This window comes from Phyllobates terribilis, unplaced genomic scaffold, assembly GCF_046119375.1.
Source record: "Phyllobates terribilis strain yellow unplaced genomic scaffold, ASM4611937v1 Scaffold_2__4_contigs__length_985480577, whole genome shotgun sequence".
NCBI lineage: Eukaryota > Metazoa > Chordata > Amphibia > Anura > Dendrobatidae > Phyllobates > Phyllobates terribilis.
Genome location: NW_027362762.1, coordinates 802228853 through 802244719, shown reverse-complemented (window position 1 = coordinate 802244719; position 15867 = coordinate 802228853). Strand labels below are relative to the sequence as shown.

At 43.0% G+C, this 15867-nt stretch overlaps 1 protein-coding gene across 1 annotated transcript in view; it reads right to left on the bottom strand.

Moving 5' to 3' along the window:
- The window catches only part of PHEX (phosphate regulating endopeptidase X-linked), a 401425-nt gene that overhangs the window by 91197 nt on the left and 294361 nt on the right, over positions 1-15867 (bottom strand). The window contains exon 12 of the mRNA XM_073667505.1: positions 14376-14477. Within this exon, the coding sequence (XP_073523606.1) occupies positions 14376-14477 (102 nt within the window). The remainder of the gene's footprint in view (positions 1-14375; positions 14478-15867) is intronic.

Here is a 15867-nt window from a genome sequence, read left to right as displayed (position 1 = left end):
ACAGTTGAGTTCCAGAGGAAGGGACAGAGCAGCAGCAAGGAGCTCTGTAGGAGCCAGGAGCTGAAGACCAGGGACTGGAAGCTAGCAGAGCTCGTCCTGGCAGAAGATGCAGAGAACCGGACACCGGAGTCCGAGGCTGTGAGGATATTTACATCCAGCAGCAGAAACCACCTGGCAGGGGATTTCAGGTCCTCTGGCCATAGAAAGCCCGGAGGCTCAGTCACACGCAAGGGACCGACACCGCCATCGAGGAACGGAAGGAAGCAAAAGCCCCAAGTCACCAGCCATATGGGTGAGCACCACACGGTACACTCAGGGACGTGGGCTACTACATGACTACAGCAGGGTAGCCAGGAAGAGTGCAGTCAGACGGGAAGGCCTATATCTCCACCTGGCCAGGGGGACTCTTGTTCACTCACAGACTGACCAGGCCTCTAATGTTAGCCAGTACTCCCGGCAGGGCCTTCTTCATTACCAACAATAAAGACCCTGAACTGCACTGCATGGACTCTGAGTCATTTCTGCTGCGCCCACGCACCACAACCCTCACCATCTATAGACGCTGCCCTGAGGCTATACTCCTCCCGTGGGGAGTATACTACCCTCTGCTGCGCACACAACATCAACCTCAGCGGTCTGCCCCGCAGCGTCGGTTCTCAGTGACCGCAATCCACGGGTGGCGTAATCGGACATTTAAACATTACAAAACCAAAGAAACAGATCCGTCACTGGTTTGACCACCCTGAGCCACGGGACCGGGTCGCCGTCACGGAGACTGCAACCTCCAGCATTACACAGAGACCCGGCTCCGGGTATTCCCCTACACACACGGCCCTGGGGGCACGTCATATATATAGTGCAGACCAAAAGTTTGGACACACCTTCTCATTTAAAGATTTTCTGTATTTTCATGACTATGAAGATTGTACATTCACACTGAAGGCATCAAAGCTATGAATTAGCACATGTGGAATTATATACTTAACAGAAAAGTGTGAAACAACTGAAAATATGTCTTATATTCTAGGTTCTTCAAAGTAGCCACCTTTTGCTTTGATGACTGCTTTGCACACTCTTGGCATTCTCTTGATGAGCTTCAAGAGGTAGTCACCAGAAATGGTCTTCCAACAATCTTGAAGGAGTTCCCAGAGACGCTTAGCACTTGTTGGCCCTTTTGCTTTCACTCTGCGGTCTAGCTCACCCCAAACCATCTCGATTGGGTTCAGGTCTGGTGACTGTGGAGGCCAGGTCATCTGGCGTAGCACCCCATCACTCTCCTTCTTGGTAAAATAGCCCTTACACAGCCTGGAGGTGTGTTTGGGGTCATTGTCCTGTTGAAAAATAAATGATGGTCCAACTAAACGCAAACTGGATGGAATAGCATGCCGCTGCAAGATGCTGTGGTAGCTATGCTGGTTCAGTATGCCTTCAATTTTGAATTAATCCCCAACAGTGACACTGGAAAAGCACCCCCACACCATCATACCTCCTCCTCCATGCTTCACGGTGGGAACCAGGCATGTAGAGTCCATCCGTTCACCTTTTCTGCGTCGCACAAAGACACGGTGGTTGGAACCAAAGATCTCAAATTTGGACTCATCAAATCAAAGCACAGATTTCCACTGGTCTAATGTCCATTCCTTGTGTTCTTTAGCCCAAACAAGTCTCTTCTGCTTGTTGCCTGTCCTTAGCAGTGGTTTCCTAGCAGCTATTTTACCATGAAGGCCTGCTGCACAAAGTCTCCTCTTAACAGTTGTTGAAGAGATGTGTCTGCTGCTAGAACTCTGTGTGGCATTGACCTGGTCTCTAATCTGAGCTGCTGTTAACCTGCAATTTCTGAGGCTGGTGACTCGGATAAACTTATCCTCAGAAGCAGAGGTGACTCTTGGTCTTCCTTTCCTGGGACGGTCCTCATGTGAGCGAGTTTCTTTGTAGCGCTTAATGGTTTTTTCAACTGCTCTTGGGGACACTTTCAAAGTTTTCCCAATTTTTTGGACTGACTGACCTTCATTTCTTAAAGTAATGATGGCCACTCGTTTTTCTTTACTTAGAATTTGTATTATGGCAAGAAAACAGCAGCTAACAGTCTATTCAGTAGGACTATCAGCTGTGTATCCACCAGACTTCTGCACAACACAACTGATGGTCCCAACCCCATTTATAAGGCAAGAAATCCCTCTTATTAAACCTGACAGGGCACACCTGTGAAGTGAAAACCATTTCCAGTGACTACCTCTTGAAGATCATCAAGAGAATGCCAAGAGTGTGCAAAGCAGTCGTCAAAGCAAAAGGTGGCTACTTTGAAGAACCTAGAATATAAGACATATTTTCAATTGTTTCACACTTTTTTGTTAAGTATATAATTCCACATGTGTCAATTCATAGTTTTGATGCCTTCAGTGTGAATGTACAATTTTCATACTCATGAAAATACAGAAAAATCTTTAAATGAGAAGGTGTGTCCAAACTTTTGGCCTGTACTGTATATATATATATATATATATATATATATATATATATATATATACAGTTTATATAGATAGATATATACAGTATATATACACATTTTTTTTTCCATTTTAAAATTACAAAATGGAAAATGTGCCGATGCAAAAGTTTGGGCATCCTTTTGAGATTTGTGTGCTCAGATAGTTTTGACCAAGGTTTCAGATCTTAAGTAGCCTGTTAGGGTTAGGGTTATGGCTTGTTCACTATAATCACTAGGAAAGGCCAGGTGATGCAAATTTCCCAGCTTTATAAAAACCCAGCCTCTTCTAACCTTGTGCCAAAAAACAACAGCCATATGCTCTTTTAAGCAGCTGCCTAGTGCTCTGGAAAATGAAAATGGTGGAGGCCCACAAAGAAGGAGATGGCTATAAGAAGATAGCAAAGCATTTTCAAGTTGCCCTTTCTTCAGTTCAAAATGTAATTAAGAAATTGCAGTTAACTGGAACAGTGGAGGTCAAGATAAGGTCTGGAAGACCAAGCAAAATTTCAGTGATTGCTGCTCGTAGGATTGCTAGAGAGGCAAATCAGAACCCCCGCTTGACTGCAAAAGACCTTCAGAAAGATTTAGCAGATTTTGGAGTTGTGGTACATTGTTCTACTGTCCAGAGACATCTGCACAAATATGGCCTTCATGGAAGAGTCATCAGAAGAAAACCTCTCCTGTGTACTCACCATAAAATTCAGCATCAGAAGTATGCAAAAGAGCATCTAAACAAGCCTGATACATTTTGGAAACAAGTCCTGTGGAGAAAAAAGGGCACAGAATTTCAGGAAAAGAACATCTCACCAACCATTCAGCATGGGGGTAGATCAATCATGCTTTGGGTTTGTGTTGCAGGCAATGGAAAGGAGAACATTTCATGAGTAGAGGGAAGAACATATTCAATGAAATTTCAACAAATTCTTGATGCTAACATAACACCATCTATAAATAAGCTGAAGTTGGAGGATGGCTTCTACAAATGGATAATGATCTTAAACACTCGTCAAAATCCACAATAGACTACCTCAAAAGGCGCAAGATGCAGGTTTTACAATGGCCCTCACAGTCTCCTGATCTGAACTTTATTGAAAATCTGTGGCTAGACCTCAAAATAAAAGTGCATGCAAGACGACCACGGAATCTCACAGAATTGGAAGAATTTTCCAAGGAAGAATGGATGAAAATCTCTCAAACAAGAACTGAAATGACTGGCTACCAAAAGTGTTTACAAACTGTGATACTTTAAAAAGGGGGTGCTACTAGGTACTTGCCATGCAGGGTGCCCAAACTTTTGAATGGGCCCATTTTCCTTTTTGCAATTTTTAAAATCTAAAAGATGAAAATATATATATTTTTTTGCCTAAAATACAAAGGAAATGTGTCATCTTTAACTTTAGGCCTTTTAGAGAACATTTCATCTTCAACCTGCTTAACTGTTCACAATAACAGTAATTTTTACCAGGGGTGCCCAAACTTTTACATGACACTATACATGCCCATATACAGTGGGTACGGAAAGTATTCAGACCCCTTTAAATTTTTCACTCTTTGTTTCATTGCAGCCATTTGGTAAATTCTAAAAAGTTAATTTTTTTTTCTAATTAAAGTACACTCTGCACCCCATCTTGACTGAAAAAAAACAGAAATGCAGAAATTTTTACAAATTTATTAAAAAATAAAAACTGAAATATCACATAGTCATAAGTATTAAGACCCTTTGCTCAGTATTGAGTAGAAGCACCCTTTTGAGCTAGTACAGCCATGAGTCTTCTTGAGAATGATGCAACTAATTTTTCACACCTGGATTTGGGGATCCTCTGCCATTCTTCCTTGCAGATCCTTTTCAGTTCTGTCAGGTTGGATGGTGAACGTTGGTGGACAGCCATTTTCAGGTTTTTCCAGAGACGCTCAATTGAGTTTAGGTCAGGGCTCTGGTTGGGCCAGTCAAGAATGGTCACAGAGTTGTTCTGAAGCCACTCCTTTGTTATTTTAGCTGTGTGCTTAGAGTCATTGTCTTGTTGGAAGGTGAACCTTCGGCCAAGTCTGAGGTCCAGAGCACTCTGGAAGAGGTTTTCATCCAGAATATCTCTGTACTTCGTAGCATTCATGTTTCCTTCAATTGCAACCAGTCGTCCTTTCCCTGCAGCTGAAAAACACCCCCATAGCATGATGCTGCCACCACCATGTTTCATTGTTGGGATTCTATTGGGCAGGTAATGAGCAGTGCCTGGTTTTCTCCACACACATACTGCTTAGAATTATTTATTTATTTTACTCACTTATATAGCTCCATTAATTCCACAGCACTTTACAGACATTATGGGCACTGCCCCCATTTGGGCTCACAATCTAAATTCCCTATCAGTATGTCTTTGGAGTGTAAACCGGAGAAACCAGAGAAAACCCATGCAAACACGAGCACCAAAAAGTTCCTTCTTCGTCTTATCAGACCAGAGAATCTTATTTCTCACAGTCTGGGAGTCCTTCATGTGCTTTTGAGCAAACTTTATGCGGGCTTTCATATGTCTTGCACTGAGGAGAGGCTTCTGTCGGGCCACTCTGCCATAAAGGCCTGACTGGTGGAGGGCTGCAGTGATAATTGACTTTGTGGTGTGTGCCTTTCCGAATCAAGTCCTGTCAGTTTAATTAAATATAGCTGAACTCCAATGAAGGAGTAGAACCATCTCAAGGAGGATCACAAGGAAATTAACAGCATGTGACTTAAATATGAGTGTCTGAGCAAAGGGTCTGAATACTTATGACCATGTGATATTTCAGTTTTTATTTTTTAATGAATTTGCAAAAAATTCTACATTTCTGTTTTTTTTTTCAGATGGGGTGCAGAGTGTACTTTAATGAGAAAAAAAATGAACTTTTTATAATTTACCAAATGGCTGCAGTGAAACAAAGAGTGAAAAATTAAAAGGAGTCTGAATACTTTCTGTACCCACTGTAGACAGCTTAGGAGGATTGATCCTTCAGAAAGATTCCCTTTAAGACTTTTTTTTTCTCATTTTCCAATTATTACCTTCTTCTACTCTGGAATATCTCAAAAGTGCACCAATTTTCTTATGTTTGGCACAATCACTCACCCATATTTGTTATTGATGCATCATTTCCAAAAACTCTTTTCTAAACCTTCAAACGATATTGGCAATTTTTATTAACTTACTGCATCTTTGGCTGGATTTTTTTTCAAAAGGGCTCTATTAAAATATTTTGAACCTCTTAGCTTCTACAGCTTCTTTGTTTAAATATACGGTACAATACTAGCTGAAGAATTAGTCAACAGTGATTCCTTTCTGAAATCAAAGTTTGTAGACCTTATCTGTCTTCTGAATTTTCTAATCAGCTGATTAATATCTAAATCCATGTTAAACTTGATACAAACCCAGCCAGATGTACTGGAAATTAACTCTGCAGTCTGCTATGTATTATGATTCATAAAGGCTGTAAAAGCTAAACAGTTACAATTTTTGATTGACCCAATATTGCTAAAATTAGCTTTAGCCAAAAATGCATGCATTTAAGTAAAAAATTAACTGCCCCCAAAAGTGTCCATATTCTTTAAAGAGGACCTTTCGCAAGTTTTGACCTTATAAACTGTACATTCCTGCACATAGTTTCATTTTTTCCTTTCCGTTGTAGACATGTGGCACCCCAGGGGTCTGGTTTCCACAGTAACAGCAATGTTATGTCTGAGAGCAGGTGGGAGGTCTCTTGGTCAGGAATCCTATGCATGCCACACCTCCTGCCCAGTCCTGGGAGGGGAAGAACTTCCCCTATATAAACCTGGGGCTGAGGCAGGGTTAGAGAGTTCAGAGGGAGAGTTCAGCCAGGGGGGCTGACGGGGAGCTGTGGCTCCGGCTGGGCCCAGCTCCTGGGCCATGCCAGAAGTAGAGACAGAGAAGAGAAGCAGCTATGGGAAGAAACAACAGGAGCAGTGTTACAAGGAGTCAGGGGCTGGCAGCTGCAGAGCTCGCCCTGACTGAGAAGATTTCTTACCGGACCCGGAGTCCGAGGCTGTGGGGACTAACTCCTACCCAGCAGCAGAATCCGTCAGGCAGGGGATTCCAGGTCCTCTGGCCAAGAAACCCGAAGGCACGGTCACACGCATGGGACCAGCACCGCCGTCGTGGAGCGGAAGCCACTAGAAGGCCCCGAGTCACCGGCCATACGGGTGAGCACCACACGGTACACTCAGGGACGTGGGCTACTTTTACCCGCCTCTAGCAAGGTAGCCAGAAGAGTACAATTAGTTGGGGAGGCCTACAACTCCGCCTGGCCAGGGGAGATCCCATCTGCTCAAAGACTGACCAGGCCCCGATCGCTAGCCAGTACTCCGGGAGGGTCTATCTTTATCACCAGTAAAGACCCTGAACTACACTGCATCGTCTCTGAGTGGTTCCTGCTACCCCCATCATCCACGTCGGCTGCCCTGAGGCCATACCCCTCCCGTTGGGGGTTATACCATCTACGCTGCACAATCGTACCACCGGCCTCAGCGGTCTGCCCTGCAGCGGCAGCTCCATAGCTGCATTCAACGGGTGGCGTAGTCGTCCAACATCTACTGCTAATACTCAGCCACACAGTTTGACTCCCTGGGCACGGACCGGGTCACCGCCACAAAACTACTACCCCCCAACAGGCCCGGCTCCGGGTAGTCCCCGCGTGCGCAACGCTACACTAAGTAGGCCCAGGGGCGCGTCAACTTTTGGCGTAGTCGGCAGGATTTCGTGCCCGCAACCACCGGGTACTGCGTGCCTGAAAAAGACTGTTCAAACTTACCTGTGGTGAAGATTCCCGCCATCCGGCGCCATCTTCCGCTTCCTTCCCGCCATCGGTGGAGTTTTCCCGCCATCCGGCGCCATCTTCGGCCTTCTTCCCGCCATACGTGGAGTTTTCCCGCCATTGGACGCCATCTTGAGGACGCCGCGCGGGAAGAAGAGGGGCGTGGACTCCGAAAGCGCGCGAGAACTGAAGCCCCGCCTCACGTCCGGACGTTGCGTAAGGTCCTGGAAGGGGCCCAGCAGACGCCGACGTCACAGGAGCGTGACGGAAGGTCCTCAACCCTGACGATCCACTGCGGAGCCGCGGCCTACGGAAGAGGATCATCGCAAGGTAGGCCACGTTCCACTAGGGGGGAGAAGGATGTCGGATACGGAGGAGAGCTTCACCGCTTCAACCCCCGCCAGCGCCACCGCTGTTGCGGTCATGCCTTTCACCATGCCCTATATCCCGGGGGCGGCCTGGCTACCCCAGTACTCAGGGGAGTCACATACCCTGCATGACTTTAGAGAAAAGCTGGATAGCCTCTTCCAGGTGTACCCCCTCACAGAGGAGCAAAAAGTGAGCATCCTGGTGGCCCAATTAACCGGGGCAGCCCAAAGGGAGGTAAAGTCCTGGCCACCTGGGAGGAGGACTGTCGCAGAGATACTAACCCAGCTAACCGAGGAGGAGCTGCAGTACTACCAATACGAGGAAAGCCAAGAGGACCCGGACGGGTCTGAGGACTACCCTCAGGAGGGAGCACAAAGAGGACATAGCTACTGAAGGGAAGTAGCGTGAATAAAGAGCTGTAAATAGTTACCCGTAAGGGTACAAGGACTGCTGCTAATTAAAATATGGTCCCCGTTGGGATTAGTGAATTGTTCCCCATGTGCCCCTATCTTAAACCAGGCTGAGGACTGTGAGCAGCCATTCCTTATCCCCACTGGCCGAGGACTGAGAGCGGCCATATCCTGTAAATAATTATGTGTTTCTAGTTATTTTTAGGAGTCCTTGGTGGATTTACCGGGAATCCTTGTACAATTGGTTGGAGCGTAACCCAGGAATGGACTAAAAGACTGTTAAGGACTCGGGGCAGGACAGACCCCTACCTGGTTACGTCTCCCTGTTTTGGTAAAATGGACACCTTTGTTTTCTTCAAAGACTGCACCCGGTTGCGGACACGCCGTAACCGTCTTTATGTGTTTTTCTTATTGTATTATTATTGTTTATACCTTGTTATGTTTTTCTAAAAATATGTTTAGTCCCGGAGTACTAAATTTCACTAGGGGGGAATGTGGCACCCCAGGGGTCTGGTTTCCACAGTAACAGCAATGTTATGTCTGAGAGCAGGTGGGAGGTCTCTTGGTCAGGAATCCTATGCATGCCACACCTCCTGCCCAGTCCTGGGAGGGGAAGAACTTCCCCTATATAAACCTGGGGCTGAGGCAGGGTTAGAGAGTTCAGAGGGAGAGTTCAGCCAGGGGGGCTGACGGGGAGCTGTGGCTCCGGCTGGGCCCAGCTCCTGGGCCATGCCAGAAGTAGAGACAGAGAAGAGAAGCAGCTATGGGAAGAAACAACAGGAGCAGTGTTACAAGGAGTCAGGGGCTGGCAGCTGCAGAGCTCGCCCTGACTGAGAAGATTTCTTACCGGACCCGGAGTCCGAGGCTGTGGGGACTAACTCCTACCCAGCAGCAGAATCCGTCAGGCAGGGGATTCCAGGTCCTCTGGCCAAGAAACCCGAAGGCACGGTCACACGCATGGGACCAGCACCGCCGTCGTGGAGCGGAAGCCACTAGAAGGCCCCGAGTCACCGGCCATACGGGTGAGCACCACACGGTACACTCAGGGACGTGGGCTACTTTTACCCGCCTCTAGCAAGGTAGCCAGAAGAGTACAATTAGTTGGGGAGGCCTACAACTCCGCCTGGCCAGGGGAGATCCCATCTGCTCAAAGACTGACCAGGCCCCGATCGCTAGCCAGTACTCCGGGAAGGTCTATCTTTATCACCAGTAAAGACCCTGAACTACACTGCATCGTCTCTGAGTGGTTCCTGCTACCCCCATCATCCACGTCGGCTGCCCTGAGGCCATACCCCTCCCGTTGGGGGTTATACCATCTACGCTGCACAATCGTACCACCGGCCTCAGCGGTCTGCCCTGCAGCGGCAGCTCCATAGCTGCATTCAACGGGTGGCGTAGTCGTCCAACATCTACTGCTAATACTCAGCCACACAGTTTGACTCCCTGGGCACGGACCGGGTCACCGCCACGAAACTACTACCCCCCAACAGGCCCGGCTCCGGGTAGTCCCCGCGTGCGCAACGCTACACTAAGTAGGCCCAGGGGCGCGTCAGACATGCAGGGAGCTGAAATTTCTAGTGCTTAATGTGTTACATTTTTTATCACACAACTAAGCGTTTCATTTCTTTCAGCTTTGTGGGCATGTACTTTCAACCCACTATGATACCCACAGAGCTGAAAGAAAAGAAACGCCCTGTTGAATATTAAAAAATTAAACACATTACGCTTCTGTAATTTCAGCACCCTGTATCTCCACAACAGAGTGGAGAAAATAAACACAGGGTGAAAATACTACTTTCATAGACACAAAACTTTTTTGGCAAAAAAATAATTTGGTATTTGATGTGCAAATGTTCCAGCAAGTAGTGATTGTAAATGACTCATAGAGTTGGACTTCAAAATGAGTATTTGGAATTGAGTAAGCAAATTACACATAATAAAACTATAACAGCAACAATCCCTCAGTATTTGGCAGATTAATTTATCTAAATTGATAAAAAAAAAACAGTTAATATAGTCATTAAAGTAGAGCTTTATACCACACAAACTATGAACCTTTAACTGTTAGAATGTCTTACATGACCTAAATGTCAAATAATGATGATAATAATCATTAGCATCATCATCTGCATCATCATCAAGATAGCTTCAAGATAACCTCATAGCTCAAACCCCTTCCACCTTCTTGAATCAATGAAAAGTAATATTAACCCGTTCACCCCCGAGCTTGTTTTCACCTTTCTGACCAGGCTAATTTTTTCAATTCTGACCAGTGTCACTTTATGAAGTAATAACTCTGGAACACTTCAACAGATCCCACTGATTCTGAGATTGTTTTCTCGTGACACATTGTACTTCATGATAGTGGTATAATTTCTTTGATATGACTTGCGGTTATTTGTGAAAAAATCAGAGATTTGGTGAAAAAATTTCAAACTTTCAATTTTTATGTCCTTAAATAAGAGAGTTATGTCACACAAAATAGTTAATAAATAACATTTCCAACATGTCTACTTAACATCAGCACAATTTTTGATAAATCATTTTTTATTATTTTTGTTAAAAGTTGACTAGCGATTTTTCATTTTTACAATAAAATTTACAAAACCTTTTTTTATTGACCACATCCCATTTGAAGTGACTTTGAGGGGTCTATATGACAGAAAATAGCCAAAAGTGACACCATTCTAAAAACTGCACCCCTCAAGGTGCTCAAAACGACATTCAAGAAGCTTATTAACCCTTCAGGTGCCACACACGAATTAACGGAATGTGGAATGAATAAATGAACATTTAACTTTTTTTCACAAAAAAATATTTGGGTCTAAAGTAAAACTTATTTTCACAAGGGTAACAGGAAAAAATACACCCCAAAATTTGTTGTGCAAAGTTCTCCTGAGCACGTGGATACCCCAAATGTACTACTGTTTGGGTGCATGGCAGGGCTTGGAAGGGAAGGAGTGCCATTTGACATTTTGAATGCAAAATTTGCTGGAATCATTAGCGGCTGCCATGTCACATTTGGAGAGCCTCTGATGTGCCTAAAGAGTGGAAACAAGTGACCCCATTTTGGAAACTAGACCCCTCAAAGAACTTATCTAGATGTGTGGAGAGCACCTTGAAGTGCTTCACAGAACTTTAATGTTAATGTTGAGCTGTGAAAATAAGTGCCTGCATCTGCCTCATTATAGATAAACTTCTGTCGGGGGTTCCATCTGAATCACATATTTCAGAGATTTACATGGAAACCTCGGTGTAAGCGATCAGCGTAGAGTGCAGGATAAATGTGAGAAGAGCATTATTGCGATGTTTGGGAGGCAGAATGAACAATTCAACAGCAGGTGAAGAATTGGTTTTATTTATTTTTTACGCCATTCCTCATGCGGTATAAGTGATTAGACGACTTTATTCTTCGCGTCGGTGCGATTACAGCGATACCAGATTTACATAGTTTTTTTATGTTTGGCAGCTCTCACACACTAATAAACGCTTTTTATTGTAAAAACATGTTTTTGCATTGCCATATTTTGATAGCTATAATTTTTCCATATTTTGGCCAACAGAGTCATGTGAGGGTTTGTTTTTTTGCGGGACGAGTGGACGTTTTTATTGGTAACATTTTTGGGCAAATGACATTTTTTAATCGCTTTCTATTTTGATTTTTGTGAGGCAGAATGAACAAAAACTAGCAATTTAGGAATTTTTTTTTATGCCGTTCCACATGTGGTAAAATTGATAAGGCAGCTTTAACTTTTTTATTTTTACGCCACTTGTTTTTTGTGGGACAAAATGACATTTTCAGCTATACCATTTTTATTTAAATTCGTCTTTTTTCAACTTTTTGTTCGGTGGTATGATGATAAAGCATCGTTTTTTGCCTTGTTTTCATATATTTTTTTTACAATGATCACTGAAGGGGTCAAGTAGTTGGAAAGTTTTATAGGTCGGTCGTTCTGGATGCAGTGATACCAAATACGTGTGCTTTTTTGTTTATTTTGTTTTTTACACAAATAAATGTATTTGTTGGATTAAAATTTTTTATTTTTTTGTTCTTTATTTTGTGATTATTTTTTTTATATATTTTTACAATGTTTACTAACTTTACTTTTTACTTTGTTACATTGTCCCAGGATGGGACATCAGCTTCACACTGACAGATCGCTGATCTAATACTCCGCAATGCTTCTGTATTGCAGGGCATTAAATCGGCGTCTGATAGGGAGAGAGGAGGCATGTCAGTTCCTGCTCTGAGCAGGAGCTTACAGTCCACCATTCCTTGGTGACCCCGGGGCTATCTTGGCATCGATCGTGGGCGTTGCTGCAGGGTATCAGCTCTAAATTAGAGCAGGCACCCGTATTTGATCAAGGCGGTGCTCAGCGCGATCCTACGCGATCACGGCACCGTATGCATCTACTTCGCTTTGCAAGAAAGCAGCTCCTGCAGCACAGTATATACGGCGCATGTCGGGAAGGGGTTAAAGAGAATCTCTGATCTGATTCATGCTGCCAAAACTGGGGACATCTTAAATCAGAATCTGGCTTCACGATTGCAGCAAAGAATATTTTTCTCTAAAATACTCTGGCGTTTTAGAGAAAATAATCTTTGAAGATCCTGATGCCCTCCTGCAGGTGATAGACAGGTCTCTTCCTATGTCCAAATGGCGGAGAGACCTATCAATCACCTGCAGCACCGGTGGGAAGAGCCGGCCAGGGGTGGGAAAACCTTGCCGGGGGCAACACTGGACTAATCTCACCTCTGGCTATGGTCCCAGGCCAGATCTTCAAAGGCTATTTTCTCTGAAACGCCAGAGCATTTTTGAGATAAATATACTTGCCTGCAATTGTGCAGCTAGGCTCTCATTTTTACTGCCTGAAATTTAGGCAGCATGAATCAGATGACAAGTTCCCTTTAAGGCTGCAATTCAGCCCTTGTTTTTTTTTTTTTATGATAGTCCAAAAGTAAAGCAAAAAACACTTCAGTTCTACAGCGATCATGGCAACAAAATGGAACACGCCCGTCATTTGCGAATAGAACCAAATTGAAAGCTAATCAGTCACCATAAAGTGTGTCCTCGAAGAGGGCCCAATCTCTGGTGATTTGTAATGTATATATAAAAAACATATTACGTGAATGCAAAATATATTTCACGACCAGTATAGTTGTAGATATATGACATAATTACATTATTACCCTTCTGAAAACTCATGAATCATTAATAAAATTGATGTTAGATAAGCTATGTTTAGACTACACGATCTGCAACCATTAAACGACCGATGATCGGCCACAAGTTTGCCAATTGGCAGTTTTTTAATAGCCTGCTTAGACAAGCCAACCATACTTCCACACAAACAGTACAAGCAGTAATAGATCGTTTTGTGTGCATAAACAGTCATTGTTCTTGGCAGCACATGAACTATCTACCTGACTAGGCATCGACCAATATGTCTAAACAGTCCCTGACATTGGAGGCAGGTGGCAAAACTTTGCGCCACATAGAATTTGACACTTCAAGGCAACCACCCTTGTGCCCCCAAGCTTCACCGCTCCCCGTAGGTTTTATTACATGCACCATAACTGGAAACACCACAAAATATAATTGTCTGTGTAGATGTCACCAGTACAAAATAATTGTTCTGTTTTATTTGAGACTTTCTAGTTGCACCTTAGTATATTACAGCTCCAAAAGTCCCCTCATTCTAAAACTAGAGAAAAAAGAGTACTTCTGGGCCTAAGCTCATAAACCCTGTGGATGCTCTCTCCTGTCAAAAGTCATTGATAATTTTTTTTAAAACTATCAATTTTTCCATGATTGTCAGAAAATGTAATTTATTTTGTCATTTACTTTAAAATATGTTTTCATTCATGAGGTGGTGACCACAAATGCCTGATACGGGTTGAGGAGCATATGATATTGTCATAATGTAAAATAACAATATATCTTTGCATATCCTATCCTTAGTATGTCCTCAAATTCTCAATATAATTAATTAAATCAGTCTGACATTTGAGCATTAAGAGTTTTTCTACAGATTTAGAAGGTTAAAACCAAACATTTGGCTCTGAACCATGTTGTCAGTGTTTAATCCAGAGCATTGAAACATGTAGGTTAAAATAATGTTCACCATGACTGTATTGTGGGTCTTTCTATGCTTTTATGACAACCTTCCATAGAAACTATTTAATGCCCAGCTTTTTCAACAGCACCATAAGAAATGAAATGTGTGATTTGATTGATTTCTTTGGGCAACAAAGATTTTTTCTTTCTTCTAGACAGTTTCATTAATCTTCCCCCTAGTGTTTAATAATTTACCTTCTCCCTGGCTTTATTTTTGGTCTCTTCATCCATCCAATCATTTTCTTTATCCAGCATGTCAATGAAAGCCCAACGGATTCCTTCAATCACTTCTTCCATCTAGTCAAAAAAATTTGAATTAAATATTTGATTGCTTAATGTGTACAAAGTAAACTCGGTTTCACATGCCAGACATTCATGATCGGAGTACATACTGCAATGTGTAGACCAGCTACAGGTTTCTTGATCCAAACTCTAATAAGGCAGGTGAGTTCAGGTCAAAAGACATGCAACCGGTCCAGACATTGATATCTGACGCATACCTGTGCCGTGATTGTCGGATGTGTGAAAGCAGCCTAACACTTTCAAAAACAAAGATATAAGTAAATTACAAGAATTATTTTGGTAGTATTACACATTTAAATGCAAATTTCCACTGGTCTGAAAGATGATCCTTTAAAAAGAATTGGTCGCAAAGACAGACCTGTTAAAAAAAACAATAAAGTTCTAATTATGAGGGGCATATACTGTAAGTACCTTTTGGACCCTGTGGTAGATCTTTCAATATCCCATTTAACTTCACAAAACTAGAAAACCACCCAACTATATTTGGCACTCTGAGGTATATGTTTAAATCATGCAATAGCAATAATTAAAAGGGTATTAAAAAGTTATTAAATTGAATTAATTCGTTAGACAGCATGAAAATATACAAGCCTACAATTGACTTGCTTTTACTATCTGATGTCATTCTCCTGCAAGGTAATGAGAGCTTTTATCTTTCATAGTTTTGAGCTAGAGCTTGTTTCCATTGAGCTTGGCCAATAGTAGCTGCCCAGACCCTGACCGAGTATGCAAAGTAACAGTATTTCAGGAGAGAAGTTAACTCCTAGCATACCAGCCATGTTTCTCCAGCCCAATGATTTCTATACAGTTATTATCTGCTCACCTTCCTGCCCTCCTCCCCGGTTCCTGACAAGTTGCTGTTATAAATCTTGCAAATTCACAAGCCTGTAACATCTACTGTTTTCAGATCAGGTCTCCTAATCACTGCTCTTCCTTTTCTGAGCTGTGTGCTTGTGCAAATACCATGTCATATTTATGTGTAAATAAAGTGATAGCAATGGTCATTTCAGAACAAACAACTGATAGCTGACTGTGTTTTCCGAATTTTTGCTGAGCTGTATAGTTATACTAACAAATACTACAATTCTGCTACTCAAGGAGAAGAGCCTGACCTGCCAGAAACCAGGAAGAGATGAGACTGTAAAGCGGCTGCATTGCTCTGAGCGGCACATGAGACAACTTGAGAATACTCCTTTACTATAACTCTGTTAATGTTTTAAAGTGGGATATGTCAAGTCAACAGCCCCTGTAAGCACCAATAACTTTTCCCATATGGTACAGTAACTATACTATAAGGGCAGCACAAGTAAGATCAACACAATTTTATAGTAATTATATCACTATGTTAAAATGAAGCTATCATTAGAAAATGATCTATTGTTTA